The sequence below is a fragment of the Semicossyphus pulcher genome, unplaced genomic scaffold (genome assembly GCF_022749685.1).
Source record: "Semicossyphus pulcher isolate SPU_LCO1_2020_fin unplaced genomic scaffold, fSemPul1.0.p SCAF_12, whole genome shotgun sequence".
Taxonomy (NCBI): Eukaryota; Metazoa; Chordata; class Actinopteri; order Labriformes; family Labridae; genus Semicossyphus; species Semicossyphus pulcher.
The window spans coordinates 24817384-24840593 of record NW_027211626.1 but is presented as its reverse complement, the minus strand read 5'-3'; the positions used below and the strand labels follow the sequence as shown (position 1 = coordinate 24840593).

The 23210-nt window shown below is 41.6% G+C and overlaps 1 protein-coding gene across 1 annotated transcript in view; it reads right to left on the bottom strand.

Annotated features, from left to right (window-relative positions):
• vps8 (VPS8 subunit of CORVET complex) overlaps positions 1-12090 on the bottom strand; it is a 79177-nt gene extending 67087 nt beyond the window's left edge. Inside the window, exons 1-4 of the mRNA XM_069658328.1 lie at positions 11968-12090; positions 5235-5303; positions 4614-4744; positions 3171-3267 (exon numbers count right to left, since the gene is read on the bottom strand). Coding sequence (XP_069514429.1) covers positions 3171-3267; positions 4614-4744; positions 5235-5303; positions 11968-12039 — 369 coding nt within the window. The 5' untranslated portion in view covers positions 12040-12090. The remainder of the gene's footprint in view (positions 1-3170; positions 3268-4613; positions 4745-5234; positions 5304-11967) is intronic.
• Between the last annotated feature and the right edge of the window lie 11120 nt (positions 12091-23210).

Here is a 23210-nt window from a genome sequence, read left to right as displayed (position 1 = left end):
AAGTGGAGAACAGGCACATGCATGTAGGCATGTGTGATTATTTGTATGACGGGTCAAAAGTGACACGGAGAACATGACACACGTACTTGGGATCATTTCATGACAGTCCCACATGACCGGCCACTTCATTAGGTACACCTGAAAAATCTAATGTTCAATACAACAGCACTGCCATGATTCTGCTTTTATGAAGTTTAGTTTTTGTTGACTTTTGTTTTGTTGAGAGTCAGAAGTGATCTTTCATTTGGAAGTTTTTTTGGTGAGATAGCATAGTCGCACAGACTGGGTGGAAGAGTCCGGGTGTCTCGCCTGGGACTCGTGACAGAGCATCAGGAGCAGCATTATATTTCCCTTTCCTGTATTCTATAGCAAAGGTGAACTCCTGCAGCCGCAGGGCCCAATGGATCAATCTTGTGTTGGGTTTTTGGGTTTTGAATTCTTCCTTCAAGGTAATATCTCCACTTTCCCAAGGCCCACACAACAGCCAGGCACTCCAGTTCGGTGGTGGAATAGTTTTTTTCTGCTTTATTTAAGCTCCTGATTGCGAAAGCCAAAACTTCCTCTGAGCCCAACCCTGTCTGTTGGACCAGCACTGCTCCTAGGCCAACTTCGCTGGCATCCGTATATACCACAAAAGGTAGTTGGAAATTAGAATGATCAAGCACCGGAGTTGTCACCAGAGAGTGTTTTAGGGGCTCATGGTCCACTTGAACTTTGCGTGTTTCCTTTTCAGGGCATTGAGTGGCTCTGCTATTTGTGAGAACTTTGGGACAAACCGGTGGTACCAGCCCGCCATTCCTAAGAATATCTGCAGAGATTTCAGGTTGTTGTTGTTATTGTTGTTGTTCAGGAACAGGATACTCTTCCACAGCCTTGGTCTTCTCATCATCCACCTGCACTCCAGCAGCAGACACAATTTTGACCAAGTATCCAGAGTTGAGTTGAGTGCGGCGAAAATCTTTGCTCCACAAAGGCAGTCCAAGATTTCTTGTGTTGTTGGAAGTGGATATGCATCGTCCAGTGTGACAGAGTTCAACTTCCGGAAATCAAGGCAGAACTTATGATCCGGGCCTGTCTACTTTGGAATAAGTAAACAACTGGTGCTGCCCAGGCAGATGAAGATGGTTCGATGATGTCATCGGACAACATTTTGTCAATGCACCTCTTCATAGCCTGGAGTTTTTGAGGAGATACCCAGTATGTTTTTTGTTGTATTAGAACATCTTGTGTAGCAAAGATCTTATGCTGGAGTAGATCAGTGGGACCCAACTGAGTGATGTAAACACCAGTATTGTTCAGCAGTTGTGTTTTCCCACTCTGGTCAAGGTGAACATCATGTACTGCCAGTCTGAAGATTTCAGAGAGAGGTTCATCTAGAGTAGGAGAAAAGCCTGAGGGCGCCACAGCTGAGAAAACGCACAGTGAGGGGTAGGGCAGGGTTCATGGTAGATTTCAGTCAGAAAATTGAATCGTTGCTGGTTACTGGTTTTGAACCAGTATGCATTGTTGGAAATATCGATTTGCATGCCGCTCAGGAAGACGAAATCTAGACCCAGCACACACGGACGCACAAGGGTTTCTGAGTGAAGCACAGCAGTAGACAGCCTCCATGTTTTACCATGAAGAGTGTAATTTACTTCGCTCTGGCCCAACTGTTGTTTTGGTTCCCCGTCTGCCAAGTAGATGGGACCCTTAGTCCAAGGTGCCATTGAGTGTTTCCAGGTGTCCTTTATGGCTGTCCACAGGTCCTGATTCAGAAGGGTTAAGGAGGAGCCAGTGTCCACAATAGCCCTTCCTTTCCAAGGTCCAAGTGTCAAGGGCACCATTAACTGAAGTGGTGAACACTTTTGGGGAGACTGGAATGAAGGTGAGGCAGTGTTATGCTGCTGATGTTCCCCTTTACAACGCCAGCAAAACAGGTGAGGAGGTCTTGGGGAAGCTGGAATACCCACAGGAGGTGTGGTTTTTAAAGACGTATCCTGCAGTGCTTGAGGTTTAAATGAAGTTGGTAATCTTTGCTCATAAACACGTTGATTATCTCTGTCCTTCTCAAGCTGTTGACTAAGACGGACCAGACTATCCACTGTGTTTACTCCACTACTGGGTAGCTGGCTTGTGAGTTGAGGATGGGTATTCTTTAGGATGTATTTAATGACTTCCTCCTCTCTGATATCAGGCTTCCAGCGTGGACATAGAGATCTGTACACGTAAGCAAAATCTCTGAAGTTTTCACCTTTGCCTTGTACGAGAGTTTGAACCCTCTCTGCTAACTCGTCTTCATAATCCTCAGAGATGACATTTTTCCAGAAATAGCAACGGGTCTGGGTTATCAGCCTGTCCAAATGTGGGAAATTGGCGGTTAAGGGTTTTTTTTTCTACAAGAAATCTGGCTTGCATGCTGTCAGCAGGGAGTTCCCGGTTAGTCCGTAATGTAGACTGGAGCTTGTGATGTGAAAGCAGACCAGAGGCTACATGGACAGGAGAACTGGTAAGTGGGACAGTTTGAGCAGCTGTGTTGACAAGTGAAGCAGTGTGTAAGGTCTGCTGTTTCATTGAAAGTATACCAGTGTTCATGGTGTCCAGGTTATGTAAACAGGTTGTCAATTTAGACTGAATGTTTTCCACAGTCTGCACCATAGGGGTCATCAAAGTATTACAATCTCTCATGAGTTCAGCATGTTGGTGTTTCAGTTTCCAGTTCATAGTGGAGGTGTGTCAGTGACGTGCGGGGGGGGTGGGGGGAGCAAGCGAATATTATTACAATGCAGAAGTGATTTGATATCGCTACAGTGTAGACATGTAAGCTTGTTGTTTAGAGCCTAACTGCTGTGAAACTAGCAGACGATAAAGCTTAAAGCTCCTGCACCTTTGCTACTATCAAACCTAAAACTAACTGAGAGCCAGATTGTACACACGTGATCTCGTCTGCGCAGTTCAGATGCACAGAGGGGAGAAACAGCGGTGCTCTGAAAGCAAGGCAGTTAGTAATTGTCATTTTTGTGCTGATGGGACGTGGGACTTTTAGTCAATAATCCATAAATAATTCCAACATAGTATGAACGTGCATCATGTCTGCTGTGGCCCCTTTTTCAACCCCTATAAACCCTGATTGTGGTTGAGTATTTGTGTATGTGTTTATGTTTGAATTTGCTCGTGTGTGCTTGACTTACCGCAGCGGAGACAATCTGTGCAGAGATGCCCTTCAGCAGACTTTGTCGAACAACAGACCCATGGGCTGTTGCATTTATATCCAATGTCCTCCTTTTTCTTCACACATGTACATACCCACACACAAACACAAGTACACAAGTACACAGACCAGACAAACACACAAAAGAGACATTTCAATGTTATTACCTTGTACAAACAAAGACAAAAATGATTTATAAAGTAGGGCTGCACAATTAATCAAATATAAATCCCGATGATGATTTTGGGCTTCTCACAATAAAATAATTGACGGTGATATTTGCGTTTAAAATGCGTGCTCCTCCCGTAGAAAACTCCACTGCATATCAAATCAAGTGCTCATTAAACTAACAGCCAAACCTCCAGGGGGCGATGGAGGTTTTAGCTTCACTTTTGGGGTAGCTGGTATGTCATGTCATGAGCGTCTGTTTCCATACGACTAACTGAATTATGTTCTGTTTCCATGTAACTTACTAAAAGTTTTTTAGTTTATTATTGCCTGCAAAATATGATGCTATACTGAGTAATGGATGAGAAAGTGATAAGGAAAGGTTATTTATACAGTACATTTTAATAGATAAACCTTTGCATACATCAGGCTGATTGATGATGACGATAAAGGGCTGCATTGCTTTTACAGGACACCGAACTTAGATTAAGGGACTAAGAGGAGGTCTAAATATGACCCTTGAAAATTTCAAAAAATACCAAAGAATTTCAAGAAAAATCCAAAATGACTGACTTGTTATTGGCATGAGGATTTTTTGTAGGTCTTGACATAACACACATTCGGGCTGTGCAAAAATATTGATAAAGCAAAGTAATAGCAAAGAGGCTGTGGCTCAGTGGTAGAGTCGGTCGTCAAACGGGCATGAATGTGATATCTGATTGACAGTTGGGCACTTTACGTAGCAGCCTCTGCCATCAGTGTATGAATGTGTGTGTGAATGGGTGAATGTGACATGTAGTGTAAAAGCAGCTTTGAGTGGTCGCAAAGACTAGAAAAGCGGCAAAAGGATGGCCTTTTCAACCGGCGTTCCAAAAATCCCCCACAGGAGTCTCCGAGGAAGCAAAGTAGGAGACAGTGACTTCTTGGGGAGGTTGTGTGCCACAAAGAAGTGGGAAAAGATCGTGTTTTAAAGCCGTTTTTCTGCGAACAAAACGGCTCTTTTAAGAGCCACTCGTGAACGTATTTTAACAAGCAGTTTAATGAAACTCAGTTTGTTCCCCAGTCTGCTGACCCGGTAACGCTAACTTTATGGATATATGAGCACTTATTAGCAGGTATCGTGTCTGCACTAACCATATGTGTGTGTGTGTGTGTGTGTGTGTGTGTGTGTGTGTGTGTGTGTGTGTGTGTGTGTGTGTGTGTGTGTGTGTGTGTGTGCATGCATGCGTGTGAGAGAGAGAGAGAGAGCTCATGCCGTTTGAGGTGTGCTGGGTCTCCACTGTCCGAGCTGGCGAGAGAGGACGTGTCACAGGAATAGGCATCAATGTTGTCCGTGTTTAGTACACAGGTGTCTTCCAATACAAATGGTGCTTCCTCATCCTCTATCTACAGACACACAGGGCAACGAAACAAACAAAGCAGTTATAAGGCTGTCAGATTAAAAGGTTTGTTAACAAAATTGCTCTAATATGGAACTACTGTCTGTATCTGCAAACACTTTTAATTCTGTTCAGGAAGTTACCTTAATATCCCTGACTATTGTATATTTTCATCCCAAAGCTGATGTTAAATTTAGTGCTGGTATCATCTACCTAAAAACCTTAAGCTAGTCTCACCCAGTGGCCAAATCTTTTTTCTTATAATTATTATTAGCCTGGCTGGGGTTCACCACTTTAGTGCAGAAAGAATGCAAACCCGTTTTATGGTACCGTACATTGCTTGTTCCACTAACAATAAAAGGAAACTTTAACTAAAATTGAGAGGGACAAACTGTAATATAAGAAACGTAACAAGGTCCAATTTTGGTTATTAGCATTGAAATGACAAGAAGTCAATGACCGGCACAGTGTGAAATGCAGATCAGCTTATACTTGACCTCATTAAGGATGCTTTCTAGTGTGGGAGGTGTGTCCACTTGGGGAATGTCAAACTCCTTATCGTCGATCTGAGAATAGAAAGAGAAGAAATAAAACATTTAGGTAGAGGTATCTATTTATTGGTGCCTTATTTGCTGTGTTAATTTCTCAGTCACCATCTGTAGTACCTGCAGCATGTCCTGAGTAGAATGTTATTTCAAATCAATACCAGAAAGCGCTCATCAATTCTGTGCTAATCAAAAGGCTAGCCATCCAATCTACAGAGACTTAAAACTGTGAAAAGGTGACTTTAAAATTTAAGACATTGAAAAGATTGTCAAATTTGTGAAAGTGACCTCCCAAAATATGTGTAAAAGAAATCCAATGACTGCAATGTAGGGGCCTTATTGAGGCCAAGATCAGTGCCAGTATAAGTCATGAAAAAGCCCTTCTCAATGCTTCTAGACAACACCAACATTTGCAGTGAAAGACTGCTTTGCTTTCCTCTACATATCCCTTGCCTGTAATTGTTGCTTATTCTCACTACATCACAAACAGTACTGTGCAAAAGTTTTAGGCAAGTGGGAAAAAATGCTGTAAACTAAGAATTATATCAAAAACATAAATAATTGTTTTGCAAATTTTGATTTGATTTAGATTTGTCTTCGGTTCATTCACTGCATTTTGTTAATTGATGAAAATGAACTATTAAAACATCATTTTTTAAAGCATTCTTAGTTTACAGCATTTTTTCCCTACCTGCCTAAAACTTATCGGAACACTGGGTCAAATATTTGCTAGTGTAAATTAGGGCTGCATTTTCATTGTTATTCCAAAATGAAATGAGTGCAATAATCACATCCCAAAAGACTGCCTGAATAGCAATAATAGGGGAAAAAAACATTAAATGTACAAGTTTCATGCATTAACACTCAGCATGTATACACTTAATCCCTAAATAAATGACTCATGCATTCACACCATTTGGCCAATCAGATGAAGCCCCATTCAGTTGTTTATTACTTTATACTAAGTTAGGTTCAATTGGGTAATGGTGGGTAGCAAGCATGAGGAAGGACTTAAGAGCAAGGACAACAGGTTGACAAAGACCAGCACACTTGATATTTGAACTTTTTTTATTTCAAAGGAGAATTTATTACAAACACAGATGCTGTGTAAAACATACAATACAGTGATAGATGAATAGATGGATACTTTACTGATCCCGAGGGAAATTTAGGCATCCAGTGGCTTACAAGATATGAAATCACACATCTGTCAACACAACCGCCCCCCTTAAGGCCGTAAGAAAACCATATAATTACTAAATATTTTTTTGTAATTGCAAAGCTGATATTCTAAAAACAAAACATATGAGGGGTCTTTTGCACTATTACCAGCCAGAGAAGTAATTATCGCACAGTTTGAAAACTTGTAAAATTGTAAATGATGATGGGGATTCGCTTTGTCTGTAAACCTCAATTTGATTCAGTGGGATCAGACCTTGCTGGGCTGAAGGAGCAAGTCAGCAGTTATGCATTAAGTGCAATAAATCTGTCCCTGGTTAAGTGGAAGTAATGTACCTAAATCTCTGGTTGACTATCACTCAAGAAGGAGAAGATTAATAAATAGTGCAAGTCAAGTTTTTAAGCCAATGTTTAGATTAAGGGACAAAAACTCATTTATTCTGTATATTCAGCCAATTTATCTCGAGGTAAAACTTTAAGGCCTTTACTTTTATTGGGCCCTTTTCCAATTACACAGACTTATTTGCATTAACTTATATGCTGCCTGTGTTGATGTTGTTCATACTGCTATAAAAGGTCTGAAGAGGAGATGTTCCCTAACTGGCAGTTGAATTGTTATTATACATTTTATCTAGTTTAAATATATCCTACAAGCCTGTTTAGTAGGGATGTAAAGATACCTCGCAATGCAGTTAAAAATCGATACATATAAGTGACGTGTCAAATCGATGAGATGAAGAGATGAATCACAATACTATTTTTTAAACAGCAGAGGGGGCCATCTGCTTTTGGCTTCTCTTGTTCGACGTTACCACATCTTTTGTGTCTGTAGCTGAATAGAGGAGTAAGTATGCAGCCCTATAATATAATAATGTGCAGCCCTTCATCAGTGCATCAGAGTCTGTAGCTGTGTCCCAATCCTGGGGCAGCATCCTGCTGCTGCTGCTGCTGCCACGCGCAATGTCGGCTAGGTTACGCTTTCAGGGCTTTTCAGTGATGCGAGGCAGCTTTTCAGTGAATGTATTTCTGTTATCAGCGACACCTAGCCCTGGTGTTGGTTAACGCTTTGGTCACATAAACAGACCGTCCATGGAGTGGACGTGCAGTAGGAGACTTGAGCCTTCGTTTCCAAAAGTTACCGTCACCAGGCTCCTCACGCTGATAAAACATACATTTGAATGCTGTTAGAAACAGTAGAAGAAATGCCGTACAAGTAACACGACTGCAGCCCACAGGTCTGTTTGTATTTATAAAGAAACGTGTCGCTCCATCTGAACTCTCTACTTGTATGCGGTTGTCTCAGTCGGTGGCCCGATAGTGGTAAAAGTAGGGAGGGAGATTCATTTTGTTTGAAGACGATTAGTAAATACTACCTAGTGTGACGACAATTGGAAATTGGAATTCTACCAACCAGGGTTTCTGTTCTGTGCCGGTCCAATATATGATACGCGAAATGTTGCACTTTCAACCTGCAGAGGAGTCGTGCATGAAACAGCGATCACTCTATCACTGTAAACAAGGACTCCCGTCTACAGTTCACAGGGGCGAGTGCACCAGCTGGGTGTAAAAAAATAGGTCTTATCTTTTTTGTCGGACTTAGGCTGCTTCCCAACTCTCTTACTTGATAGCTCCTCGCTCCTCGCCCGAACCGGAAGTAGTTCCGGAGCCACCATATTGAGGACCGTCTCAAAGCTCTTATCGCGAGGAGAGAGGAGGGAGTTCCGAGGAGCGATTAGCGAGGATACACGAGAACAGCCTCCACAGAAGTCTTTTACTGGCCGACACGCCCCCTTATTAGAGATCAGTTAGTGATTGGACGCTGCAGCAGATCGGACTTATGTGAAACTTCACAACATCACCGGAGTTTCATATCGCAGAGAGGAAGAAGCGGACCTTAAAACAGACTTTACAGGGCGCCTTGAAACCGATTATAAACAACGTTGGTATAATTAGTTGGTATCTGACAAGCTGAGATCGTTTAGAACGAAATATTGATCATAACTTGTCGTAAAATATATAAAATGCAGTGAATAAATTTGATTTGTTTTCTGAGTCAACATCTGAAAAAAAATAAATTGTCTAAAAATCATTTCTATTAAATTTAATCTAACAAAATACCTCTTGTCATGATCAGTTATTTCTCTGCTAACTTTTATTACGGATGAATGAATGAATTCAGAGGGAGCAGGAGAGTCTCTCTGACAGCAGGTAACACTTTTTACGTGTGAGAGTGATCATCAGTGAGGTCGGGTTTGATCAGCGTGACGTGACATAGTGCTGGTAAGAAATGTCCGTCTGGCTCTGCAGCAGGAACACAGACTGCAGCCTGGCCTTCATGTGCAGGTGTTTGTTACACAGGTAACAGGATACAGAGAGAAAACACTGTTACTGTGTGTTTTATTAGAATTAATACAGTGCACATGTGTACAGACACAAACAGCTGTTAAAGCAGACTGACAGCTGATCCAGCGGTGATCAGATGCCGCGATCATCACAAACGGACGTCGCAGCACGTGACGCTTCATCGGAAAAGACGTCTCATGTCTCTTAAAAAACATTCCCTCGTTTCCTCTCTTGGTTTCCTCGCGCCTCTCCAGGCATCTCTGGTGGGAGGGACTAAGACGCAAGTGAAAGACGCAAGTGAAGGAAACATGGCTGCTTTAAGAGACTTGGGAAGCAGCCTTATTCATATCGAGTGCAGCTAAAGGCCAGTTCAGATCAATGATTCACAAAGAGACTGGATGCAACTACCAAAAGAATCTCTTGACATATGATCCTAAACGTTCTAAAACTGGGCCATTCACATCAAAGCAACGCAGCTGGTCGTCTCCACAGCAACGCTGCACTGACATACCCCATTACTTCTGCGTTAATACTACAACGTTAATTAATACCATAATGTTAGTATAGTAGGTTACATTAACTAGCTGGATGTGTTATCATAATAAAAAGAAATGGGTGAAACAGTGACATGCTCACAATGTTAGCTGTAACATTGATTAATAAACGCTGAAGACAGAGAGTTTGGAAAGAGAGGATCTGGAGCCGTCTTTGGCTACTGCAGCGCCAGAGCAAGGACGCCAACTTATGCCGTTTCCTGATTGGCTGAAGTGAAATTGCGACATCATTCAGTTCTAAAACTGCTTTGGAGATTTGACAAATCAAATCTTTTGCAACTCCATGCAACGGCTTCAGATGCTCTGCAACTGAAACCTTTTGATCAACTTACTGTCCGATCACGTTTTAATGCCCTTTTTTTTTTAAGTGTAATCTAAGTATAACTGGTGCACAGGGCGTAATTTAAAGTCTGTAGTAACCTTCAGCTCTACGTCGGACGTAACGTTACACCCAGGCGTACGCCCAGCTGGTGTACTCTGCTTTAATAACTTCACTAAACTGACATTTTCTGCACTGCATCAGCGCTGTCATGCATGCACGCTCTCTCTTCGCAGGCCATGGATAAATTCCAGCCTCCATAGCCGGGGAGCGCTGCCATCACAGCGCTGGCATCTCGTGCACTTGTGGCATCGATGAGAGGGGCTGTGGCTGATGCTGCTGAGGAGTCCTCGCCGGTAATTTCTTTGCCAAAATTACCAATAATGGTTCTCATGGCTGGTTTAGCATATTCTGAAGCACTGAAGGACGGAGTTATAATGAATCAGTGATAGCTTTCTTTACTGTGATTTTAAAGTCGAGGTGAAATTAAAAATGTGATTTTAATCCTTTTAGATCACGCCCCCTGTAATATTGTGCATCTATTTGACAATAAAGGCCAAAATAAAAACAGAAAATCCATTTCTTCGTATTCTTATATCAAAATCAGATCATTTTTTCTTCGGGTAAAACTAAATTTCACGTGTGCTTACGTAAGTTAGCACCAAACAATTTCATCAAATCAATCTGCAACATTTAGCCGCAGAGCACCAAGAACGCTCGGTCAGTTAGCTAGCTACTGCGCTGTGGAGAACGTCTGTCTACACCCACTTCTCAACGATCAAATCAAATCCCTCTAATGATATGATACGGAAATACGTCACGATACGGAAGCTGGATACTCTCGAAATGCCGTTTCAGCTCGACTTTAACATGAGTTTGTTGTTCACAATGCTTCGTTCTGTCTGGGAAAGATAATGCTTTGGCATAGGCTTTAGCTCGGTCACGCTCCCCCTCTTTGCCCGTCTCTGGGTTAGCCAGCTCTGGCATTTCCAATATGGCAACCCCCAGCGGCAGCGCAATTCGGGCTTCAAAACGCTTCTTCAGAAACCAATGGGTGATGTCACTGAGACTACGTCCGTTATTTATACAGTCTATGGATATGACAAACGTCTTGAATCTCCAGCAAAGTAACGTCACTAACTAGACAGGCTATGCCAAAAAGTTAGCTTGCCCAAAACCAAGATCTATAATCTTCTATAGAAGGAGAGGCCCTTAATTCCTAGCTAACATGACCTTTAGCAAAAAATTCACACCTTTCACCATGCATCATATTACACTGTCACATGCTGCTTTATAAATTAAAACAAACACAAATATAGGCCTACATAATCAATCAAATTTTATTTGTATAGCGTCAAATCATAACCAAAGTTATCTCAAGACACTTTACAAAAAGAGCAGGTCTAGACCTGATCTTTTTTATATTATTTAGAGAGAGACCCAACATGAATCACCATGAGTAGCACTTAGCAACATTCGGCTCATTGGCAAGGATCTGTGGTAAACTGTAAACACACAGCGCAGGATAATGTTTGGGTTGTTTGGCAACAAAACTCCAGTCTAAGTTTAGTTGTAGAACTAGTTCAGTGTGTAGAGCGAAAATAATCTGTATCATCTGAAGCAAAATCTGTGTTTGGGTGGCACGAGGCCACAGTACAACATCATTCCCTCTCGTGCGATATGGTTTAATTGGCACGGCAGTACAACATTAAAACATCATCTGAGTTTAAATCTATGGACGTTATGCCGGGGGAAATGACCGCCATGTAAACACAATCCAGGTTTTTTCACAAGGCTGTGGGTGAGGTGCATGGGAAATAATCACGTGATTACGTTCAGCTACAATGATAGATCAGTCTGAATAAGAGCGTTTATACGGCACAAAACAACCTTGAAATAGTAACAAGTGGTTTCAAATTCAAGCCCACGTCTGTAACGCTTACTAAAATTAAATAATGATAGCATATAGATTGTATTTCTTTTTAAAAAACCTACAAGCAGTTATCCTTAAAAAGGCCATCTTCGGGAGAATCAGACATGCGCAGGTGGGGCTAATTTGATCCTGTCACAAGTATACGCTGGGTTCATTACTAACAAAAACCGTGTTGTTTTCCTATGGCTACAGAGAAAAGTATCACATAAGACTAGAGTGTAGAGCAGCCGCTTTTCTGCACCACTCTTCTTAGTGTAGCCACGCCGAAAAATATATCTGCTAAGTTGAGAGCACAGAGTTTATTTTCCATCTAGTCTTTAGCCGTCATGAGATTACAGCATCTACAAAATCTCTCACCGCGTCCACCTCCATCAGGTTGAGCTGAGAGGAAGCAGAGAGCAGGCTTCCTGCGTCCGGAGACTCCGACATCTCTGGCTTGCTTGGTCATAAGAACTGGACTGTGTCAGTGTTGTTGTTCTTCTTCTTCTTCATCTTCTTCTTCTTCGTAATATATAGTAGCGGTTGGCAAACCAGCTTAAAGGTGCAATATCGCCACCAACTGGACTGGCGTGGGGAGCAAGCGATAAGGCTGTACATATGAGTGGATGACGTGACATGGCCTTTAAGTGGTTCCAGGCGTCATAAATAAATAAAAATACAACTTGTTACAAAATGTTTTTAAATTGTTCAGAACATGGTGCAGTATTTGAACATACTTGACATTTGTAGGCTAAAATCAATTTTTCACTTTTTCACGATTTCAACCAAACATGGAAAAGCTGGTGTGAATGTGTCAAAAACGATTCACAAATTTTAAACTTAAAATAAACTAAGAACAACTAAAGAGATTCTACTCATGAAAGATGAGAATAATACAGATGTCTATTTGTCATTCTCAGAGTTTAAAAGTCTGTGTGTAATATTTGTGTTAGCTCTGATCAGAAAAGAAAATCATATGGTGTGACAAGATACTGTGATATTTTGATGGGCAATTGTTCTGTGTTTTTTTTGTGACCCGTTTGTTTTTTACTTTATTTATCATTATTAATCACGAAGATTTTCATGTAAATAAATGTCTGTTAAGTCACTATCTGTTGCCGAATGAGGTAACACATTGGTGATTGAACTTATGGCCCACTGATGAAAGCTTTTGCATTTGCAGTACTTAATAGAATTACGGACTGGATGTCATTCGCGGAAAAAATCACAGGCACCCAATGATGCGTTCCATCATCCAGCAGTCTGCTAGAGAGGGTAGGCGGCGCTGGATAATCTACTATGGCTGAACAAACAAAGAGAAGATCGATGGCTACAGATACACAACTTCAATCCAAAGAAAAAGGGACAAATCCGACACTCGGATGAAGGCAAACAGTCTAAAAAGGAAAGCGACCGTCAGCGAGGAAAATCAAGAGTTACAACCGTGACAAAGGGAGCCAGGTGTAGGCTGTTTAAATGAAGAAGTGTCCTCTTAAATTTATAGTTTATTGCCATTTGTGCTGCCCAAGAGAACAAAGTTGAAATCTTCCGATTATCAGTTTAACAAATCACACTGACATATTACCTCAAGCACAAACAAATAAATTACATTCAACATTGGATACCGGTTTATTATTGAATGTAGGCTTGTACATATTAGTTCAGTTTTTAATATTAAATGTGTACATAGAGAGCAAAAGTTAAACCAGAGTCAAATTCCTTACATACCTGGCCGATAAAGCTGATTCCTATTCTGATTCTGATTCTTAATACATGAGAACTGATAACAATAAAATAACATAACATAAATAATAATTTAATTAAATAAGGGATGTCCACAAAATAATAGCCTACATATCATGACTATAGATCAAATATATATTATAAATAAATTGAAAATAAGCAACAACAATAATGATACTAAAACAAAACCAAATAAATATCTATAAAATAAATAAATATAATAAAATACAAAAAATTAACAACACAATTCTGACCTTTGTTTTTCCTGTTGTCAAAACAACAAATTATTTCTTTAAGGGAAAAAAAGAATGTGACACGCTAAGAGTAACGTTCATTTAATTTAGACTAAAACTCATAGTTATATTACATTGAAAAAACAAGTGATTTAATGTTTCATCAGCAAGTCCACAAAAAGAACAAGAGCAATCCACATCCACATTTTTGGAGATCATAGGATTAACAGGATACACTTTATTAAGAATTTTTAAATTAACTTCTTTGACTTTTTAGGGAATACAAAATGTATGAGGCAAAAGCCATGTTTTTTCCAATGTATTTATTCCAAATGCAAGTTCCAATAAAATTTCCCTGCAGGTGAGATTTTGTTTTAACTTTGAATTTGAAAATGTTTTCAAATTTTTTCTCCTGAAAATGATGTACTGCATCTCCATAGTCCAATATATTTAAAATAAGTATTATATTATTGCTAATATGTCTGCCTTTAAGAAAACCTGACTGTGTTTCAGCAACAATATGATTTAGTCTTTAGTTTCTCTGCATACACTGTTGCCAAAATGTTATAATCAATGGTTGAAAGAGTAATAGGCTGCCAATTATCTATTAATAAGGTGTCTTTATCCGGTTTTGGGATAAGGGATGTGATACCTTGTTTCATAGTTGCAAAAATTTCTTTCTGACACACTCACTGTACATACAAAATAATGGATTCTGAATAATGTCTCAGAAATGATTATAACATTCAGCTGAAAGCCCATCTCTACCTGGTGATTTCCCCTTTTTCACAGAGAAAAAAACAGTTTTTACTTTCATCTATAGGCCAGAGTCACAGAGTACTTTAAGATCTTCATCAATAGCAGAAATATGTTTCCTTATCTTGCTGATAAAAAATTCACAAGAAGAATCATTGAATTCCAAAGTATACAAATTACCATAAAAGGATATAGAAAAAATAGAAATTAATGTTTCATCTGTACACTTAGATCTATTAATATTAAGTTAGTGACCTTCTTTTACTATTTATTTTCGCCAGAACAAAACAAATTACTGGAATTTCTTTCCCCATCCTCTAGTCATTTGGCTCTAGATCTTATAAATCTGCCCTTTGCCAAATCCAAATAGATCCATTTTCAGTTATATCTCCTTCAGCTCTTTCTATTTCATGAGGAAATTTATTCTGCTCACTCAGTCAGAGTTATATGTTTGAGGACTTCTAATTCTTTACTTCTCTGTTTTGCAACACATCTAAACATGAACTTAAAGTTCTCCCATTTTTGCTTATATACATAGTTTACATTATAAAAAAAAAAATAATTTACTAACTTTAACTTTGGAGTATCCTGAAAGCCATCTAACTTAAGAATAATATGGTTATGATCTGACAAGGGAGCAAAATAATAAAAGACATCCTTAACTAAATGAAGAGCAGATGGTGAGTTTAAAAAAATATCTATCCTGAATCTAGAGAATACATTTCTATTAGACCAAGTGAAATCCCGTTTATCAGGATATAAAAAGTGCCTTTTATCAGTCTGAGACAGATCCGAACTACGATTATTTCTTTGAAATCCTTGACAAAGCTTTTGGGGACACCTGTCAATTGCATCATCAGCACACTCATTAAAGTATTAATCTCAATTTTTTTTTTTTTTTTTTAATTTAAATAAGTTATAAGTTATAAGTTATATATATATAAGTTATCATTTTGCTATGATGGTTGTTGTTAACAGTAGTTTATTCTTTATTGATTCTTCAGTCGGTAGTCCGGAAGCGCTTTATATTAAGGTCCTTGTAATAAGCGTTAATTAACAGTTAATAAGACCTTATAAGTCCTTATAAGATGCTTATTAACATTAAATATATGTTAATAAGTATTAAGTAAGTATTAATAATAGTATTATTATCATGTTTATCATTACATTATAAGACATTTATAAGCACTCATAAGATACTTGTAAACAATTTATAGGCAGCTTATAAGCATATGTAAAAGCCTTATAACTTCCTTATAATTGTTTATAATAGCATTACAAACTCATTAATTGGAGTCATGGTTGACACATGACAAGCATGACAAGTCAGCACTTTTAAGTTTGTTTCCACAGAGTATATGAAATACACTGAACAAAAATATTAACGTAACACTTTTGTTTTTGCTCCCATTTTTCATGAGCTGAATTCAAAGCGGAACCCTTCATTTGGGATGCTCTGGATCAGCATACGACAGCGTGTTCCAGTTCCTGCCAATACCCAGCAACTTCGCACAGCCATCGAAGAGGAGTGGACCAACATTCCACAGGCTGCCTTATAGTGTATATGACCTCTGAATGTTAAGTCAAAAACTTTTTCTTACTACTGAATTTTATGTCCTGAACTTTTCCCTGCATTTGAGTCCCAGTTTTGGTTCTGAATTGTTACAAAAGTGGATTATATGATAACCCATCTTACCAGTTGTACAGAGGCGTGGGCAACCCCTGAGTGGGCTAGAAATTCCCCTGTGTGTTTTTCTTTGGACCTTTTCGCAAGTACCCTCAGCAAGATTTTTTATCACACCACTCCCGGTTCTGAGGCATTCAACCTCCATCAAGGAAAATATCTGGTCTCTGATGATGCCACTGAATTCCACACCATAGTGGCAGACAGCGGTTGGAATACCCCCTTGCAGCTAGATGCCTTTTACAATGGACGTTCTGATGGATCCACTGTTCCTGAGGGGGCAGTCCATCTGTTCTCGTCCTGGTCCTCACAGATCTCCTCCAGTGGTAGAGTCCGAAGTCTTTCAAGCGGAAGGTCGGAGGTTCGATCCCCAGCTCCCTCAGGCTACATGTCGAAGTGTCCTTGGGCAAGACACTGAACCCCAAATTGCTCCCGGTGGCATAGCCAATGGGTATGAATGTGATATCTGATTGACAGTTGGGCACTTTACATAGCAGCATCTGCCATCAGTGTATGAATGGGTGAACGTGACATGTAGTGTAAAAGCAGCTTTGAGACTAGAAAAGCGCTTTATAAGTACAGTCCATTTACATTTAGTAATGACTCGACTTGACTTGCTTGATCTCACCACAGTGACTAAGGACTTGCTTGTGACTTGAAGTGTAAGACTTGAGATTTGCACATGTGTGAGTTACTCCCACCTCTGCCACCCACACATGAACTGGTCTCGAAGAGAAGTAAAAGGCTGGGGGGAGGCATGCAAATGAACTTGTTTCCCTTCAGATGGCATCCAGGGACCTTGAGGTCCTGGCTGATGATGGTCCCTAGGAAGCGGAAAGACTCCACAATGGAAACAGTGGAGTCGCTGATGGTGATGGGGGTGGGTGTGGCTGCTTTCTTTCTAAAATCCACAACCATCTCCACTGTCTTCAGAGCATTAAGCTCCAGGTTGTTATTGCCACACTAGGTCACCAGATGGTCAATCTCCCACCTGTATGCAGACTCGTCCCCACCAGAGATGAGTCCAATGAGGGCGGTGTCGTCCGCGAACTTCAGGAGCTTAACGGACTGATGACTGGTGGTGCAGCTGTTGGTGTACAGGGAGAAGAGCAGAGGGGAAAGTACGCAGCCTTGAGGGGAGCCAATGTTGATAGTCCTGGAGTCAGAGACGTGTTTCCCCAGCTTCACGAGCTGCCACCTGTCGGACAGGAAGTCTGTGATCCACAAATACCCCTTTTCCACCAACGAGAACCTGGTTCTAGTTCAGGGCAGATGCTTGTGTGGGTTCGGAGCTGGTTCAACTTGCAAACCAACTTGGAACCAGTTTGTTTTTCCACCCGCTGGAGACCCATGGAAGAGCTACCTCATGACGTCACTCTATACGTGACCACTTTTCCCAGCAGCAACTTTCCCTCACGATAACAACAATCTTGGACTACATGGCATGTTTGCCGTTGTTGCTCCTCTTTTTGAAACCACATTAGATCCCAAAGACAACATATCCACCACATATGTGCTACTCGTTGTGCTTTCCATGGACGGTGACTTCTTATGAGAAGAAAGGTAATGATCGACCCATTTTTATTCTTAATAAGTTGTTGTTAGCCTCTCTGCTAGCCCGCTAGCTCAATTAAGCTTGTTATTTAGCATCGATTAAACCGGTGTCTTTTAAACAAATCGGTAATCTCTTACGTTTTCTAGTGTACGTGACGCCAAGAGAGTGGCAAAACAAAGTGACCATCTGCGGCTGTGATCGGTGGCCCGCCAGCGTACCCCAAAGCAAGACTGGCTCACGAAACCTTTTTCAGATACTGGCAGACTGAAACCTGCTGTGTACTTCACGACATATGTGAGGAACACGGCGATAACTTCACATAACAAGTGACAAGTTTTCCTTCTCAAAACTACACAGTCTAACAAACCTGTTCTCATTGTGTTAAAGCGATCAATATTATCATCAGCGATCATTATTTTTTTCTCTAGTGATTAAAAAAGCACCGAATCACAGACAGGTCTCTTGTTTCATTTTTATTAAAAAAAAAAAAAAAAAAGTTTATACATGTGTACAAGCTTTATACAACATGGATTTTAACTGTGGCAGAGCTGCTCGATGGTGCAGGCGAGTTAACAGGCCAGCGGTGGCTGCAGCGTTGCGTTGGCCTTGGCATTATCGACTGGAGACAATTCTGTAAACAACGCAATGAGAACAAATAACAAAACTTTTCCATTGCACATAATGCTTGCCTAGAAGTTAAATGTTAAGTGATGTTAGTATATGAGCCAGTGGCAAAATGTAGCATGTTAGTAGCATGCTAATGCTAGCAAGCTAGCTAGCTGTTGGTGAGCTAACATTACCCAAATATAACAATAACATTAATAACATTATTGATCCCCAAAGGGAAATTCACTGGTCTGGCATCTCATCTACCATTTACTGAAAATAAGAAGAAATATAACTTCAGGGTTACGTTAAGTAACATTGATTTGAAAATGAGTAGCACGGCAAACACAGCCCAACAACAAACCCATGTCTGGTAACAGGGCAACCAAACACATACCTTACTATTATCAGTAGAGCTCCGAAAGTGTAACGAGTCCTCCACCATTGACTCCAGAACGGCCGTCACCGAGCACCAAACTGCAAGGAGGCAGCTTATCTCCTCGGCCGACCACTGCTTCGCCTTCCTTGTTTTGTGTAGCTGAAAAACAGACACTCTCATTTGGTTTGTCTCTTTGGTCACAGCAACAACACCCCTCGCCCCTGACTTAAGCGGTTCGCGGTTCTAGACCAGCAAAGAGTTTGGGCCGCTCTGGAACCTGTTTTCCTGGCCAGGAGCCGGTTCATTTTCAGTCAAAACACAAAAAACTGGTTTGCAATTGAGCACCGGCCCGGAACCGGCCCTGAAACTGCCTTGGTGGAAAAGGGGTAAAACAGGATCCTGGCATAAGTTCCTGCTGAGTCCAGATGCTTGAGGCTCTGTAGGTGAACTGCAGGGGGTCCAGGAGGGGGTCTGTGATGTCCTTGAGGTGTGAGAGCACCAGGCGCTCAAAAGACTTAATAACCACAGGTCAGGGCGACGGGTCTGTAGTCATTAAGTCCTGTGGTCCTTGGCTTTTTGGGGAAAGGAATGATGGTGGAGGCCTTGAAGCAGGCTGGCACGTGGCAGGTCTCTAGTGAGGTGTTGAAGATGTCTGTGAACACCGGAGAAAGCTGATCGGCACACTGCTTCAGGGTGGAGGGGGAGACAGAGTCCGGTCCGGCTGCCTATCGGGGGTACTGTCTCTTAAAAATCCTGTTAACGTTCTGGATCTCTCTCCATGATAGAGAGGGTTATTGCTTTAGTGTGAGGCGGATGGTGTCAGGACTGTCCCATTGTCTTTCAAAGCAACAGTAAAACTAATTGAAGTCGTTGGCAAGGCGCAGGTCATTAACAGAGTGGGGAGTTTTGGCTTGTAGCTGGTGAGCTGTCTGAGACCCTTCCAGACTGAGCAAGCATCTCCCCCCTACAACTGCTGTTGTAGTTTATCAGAGTACAGACACTTAGCTTCTCTCACCGCCGGGCTGAAGGTGTAGTTAGCCTGTTTGTAGCCGTCTCTGTCCCCACTCCTAAACGCCTCCTCCTTTAACTGCCTCAGCTGTCTGAGTTTGGCTGTGAACCAGGGCTTGTCGTTGTTGTAACTCCCCATGGTGCGTGATGTTACACAGCAGTCCCCGCAGAAGCTGATGTATGATGTCACACCCAATCCGTACAGTCTAAGCACGCCTGAAGATCCTCCACAGCTTCACTGGTCCACTTTGTTGGTGTCCTCACTACAGGTTTACAGAGCTTTTATTTCTGCCTGTACGCAGGAATATAATAGATCATGATGTGGTCAGAGTGACCCAGTGCAGCACGGGGGACGGCGTGATAAGCGCTGCTCACTGTGTTGTAACAGTGATCCAAAACATTCTCCTCTCTGGTCGGGCATTTAATATACTATCTGTATTTTGGGAGTTCATCGCTGAGGTTACCTTTGTTAAAATCCCAGAGGACAATAACTAAGGAGTCCGGGTTTGTCGGCTCCACACACAGGATTTGGTCAGCGAGCGCATGCCTGCGGTGGAATGTAAACACCGACCAGAATGAATGAAGCGAACTCACAGGGGAGTAGAAGGGTTTAGAGTTAATGAAAAAAGAGTCCAAACCAGGAGAACAAGGCTGGTCTATCACTGTAACGTCCATACACCAGCCACTGTTGATATAAAAACAGATTCCTCCACCTTTTGTTTTGCTGGAAAGTTGTGTGTCACGGTCCGCTCTGTAAAGTTGGAATCCTGCCAGCTGCAATGCAGAGTCTGGTATCGTTCCACACAGCCACGTCTCCGTGAAGCACAAAACAGAATATGCAGAAAAGTCTCTGCCTCTTCCCACCAGTAGCTGAACTTCGCCCGTTTATTGCACAGGGAACGCACGTTGGAGAGAAAAATGCCGGTAAAGCAGTGCGTAGTCCGCAGCGGTGTAGACGCACAAGCGGCGCCATCTTGGATGTTCACAAAACAACATCAAAATGGACCCCTCAAAAGGTTAGTGCAGTCTCTGAATGGCCCACACCCACCAGCCGCAAACAGGTGCAATGTTTTCTTGGTTTTGCAAACCTTTACGAATGGTTCATAAGTAATTTCGGTCCCATTGCTGCTCCTCTGCACACCTTAAGTTCACCCCTTTGTCAAGTTCCAGTGGTCCTCTCAAGCTGATCAAGCCTTCAAAAAGCTAAGAGCTATTTCTGTCTCAGCTCCTATCCTGAGGCTTCCTGATCACCATCTTCGGTTCATCGTGGAGGTGGATGCCTCTGAGGTTGGCATCGGGACGGTTCTCTCTCAGCGGTTGTCGGAAAGAATCCCCTGCTGAGGCCAACTATGATGTGGGAAACAGTGACGGTTGGCTGTCATGGTGGCCCTGGAGGAGTGGCGTCATTGGTTGGGGTGCAGAGCATCCTTAGTCTGGACTGACTACGAGAACTTGGAATACATCCGGAGTGCTAAACGACTCAATGAGAGACAAGTCAGGTTGGCCCTCTTTTTTAATAGATTCCATTTTTGTCTCACTTACCATTCACAGTGGCGACCCAAGAATTGTTTCATAGGGGTGGCCAGAGATGGCCACAGAAAATCTTGGGGTGGCACACCAAAACCAACCAACCAAACTAACACACGTGAGGCGAAAAAAGCCACATCTCGCCACAGCTGGCTATGCATTTTTAAAATTTTCTTTCACACAAACTATAATGAAATAAATGACAACATAAACGGAAACTGCCTTGGAAGTAAAAGCATTCCTGTACTCACAAGGCTGTGACTCAGTGAACTACATGCCCTCGTATTCCAGCTCTGCTCGCGTTTTGGGACTTTTACAGTGCGTAATTATAGTCCCGCTCCCAAGGACCCACTAGTGTGATGTTTTGTCTCTGACCAGCAGCTCAGGGGAGGAGGAGAGGACCACCACGGTGCAATTTAAGTATAAATCTAGTAATCAGCAAAGCTGTGTTTCTTTACTTCATATATGGTTATGTTACAAATGATATGGTAAGCTGCAAGAGAAATAAAGAAGAGGAAAACAATTCAGTGATGATAATCATCCCCTTATGATTTTGACCCAGACACTATTTGTATTGCATCTATTCATTGATGGTTCTTTCATTGAGCCCATAAACGTCTGTGTGGCGTGTTGGGAAACACTTTTTAGGCTAATGGTTACTGTGTGTTGTCATGCTGCTCCCACTGGTGTATTCCGGTGCTTTCACAGCTCGTAATGTAGGCGACCGCTCTTTGTGCAGTAAAATGCAATTCTTCTTATCTTCAATTATTTTGCTAATGTCTATAAAACAAGTCTGGTCTCCGCCAAATGTACTCTCAGTGCTCGGCGGGATGCAGCTGGTGCCGTGGCATGAGCTCAACAGCACCTTCGATTTTTAGGACCTCTTTTTTTTTCACTCATGGTCAAATGTCCGCTGACTAGAGATCAGCTCTCATGGCCTCATTCCTACTTTTACTAATTGCAAACTGGCCCTGAATCAGCGGATCAGCTGAATTGACATCATTGATCGATCAGCGTTTGTCCTGCTTTATTATGTTGATTAACTCGACCAACTACCTATAAGATCTGGACCAAAAAAGCCAGTGACCATCCAGGCTCTAAAAATATTAAACCAGATGCTCTGTGCTGCTTGTTTGACCCTACCAAGGCCACTACATTTCTCAATAACATCCTGCCTTCCTCCTGTGTGGTGGGAGCTGTCACCTGGGGCATAGAGGAGAAGGTCAAGCACACCAACACTAGCACCAAGTGCCTGACAGCTGTCTCCCAATCGGTTGTTTAATCCAGTGTCTCTCTTGTCTTGTTGAAAAAATCGTCTTGATGATCACTTAAAATTGTTGGTATGGGACTTTTCAGTTCCACAGGAGGGAATGTTGGAAAAAAAATTGAAACTTTATAATAATGTTTTAGAGTTAAAGTTAGATAATCAAAAGTTTTATAATGAAATGTTTTAGTTGTAGTTTTTATAGTCAAATGTCTTAAAGTTAACGTTTCTATACTCTTATGCCTTAAAGTTAAAGTTTTACAGTTAAATGTTTTATAGTTAAGGTTTTATAGCCAAATGTTTTAAAGTTAATTCTTATAATCGAATGCTTAAAAGCTCTAAAGTAGAATCCTCAGCTGACAAACCCGCTGGTGGGAAAAAAAAAACATGTGTCCCCTGCCAACGAGCCCCTCCCTTATCTGTTGTACAGTGCATGAGCGTGCCTAATTGACCGTAGTGAGGAAGGGTCCTGCGGATAAGTTGGAAATGTGTCGGACGAAACTGAAAGGACACAAGCTGAGGGCAGAGAGCCAGAGTTGGGGGAGGGGGGCCCCAGCAGGTGGTGGCACAAGTCTGCCACTTGCGACACACTTAAACTAATTAAGCAGAGACCTGACAATGGGGAAAAAAACTTGCCGAAGCCCAGCGAGGGAGGGGTTTAGAGTAAGACCGAGCGGCTAACCTGTGGGCAGTCTCATCCGGAGGGACTCGGGTTTATTTGCTTGTATTTATACGGGAATAAACTCTTTTTGCATCAGATTCTGCCAGTCTCTAGTGTTTTCTGAGTTTTTTGAAGACTTTAATTATATTTTTAAGAGTTTTTCAACCATGTTTTATTATCCATTGGAGATTTAAATTAAGTGGCT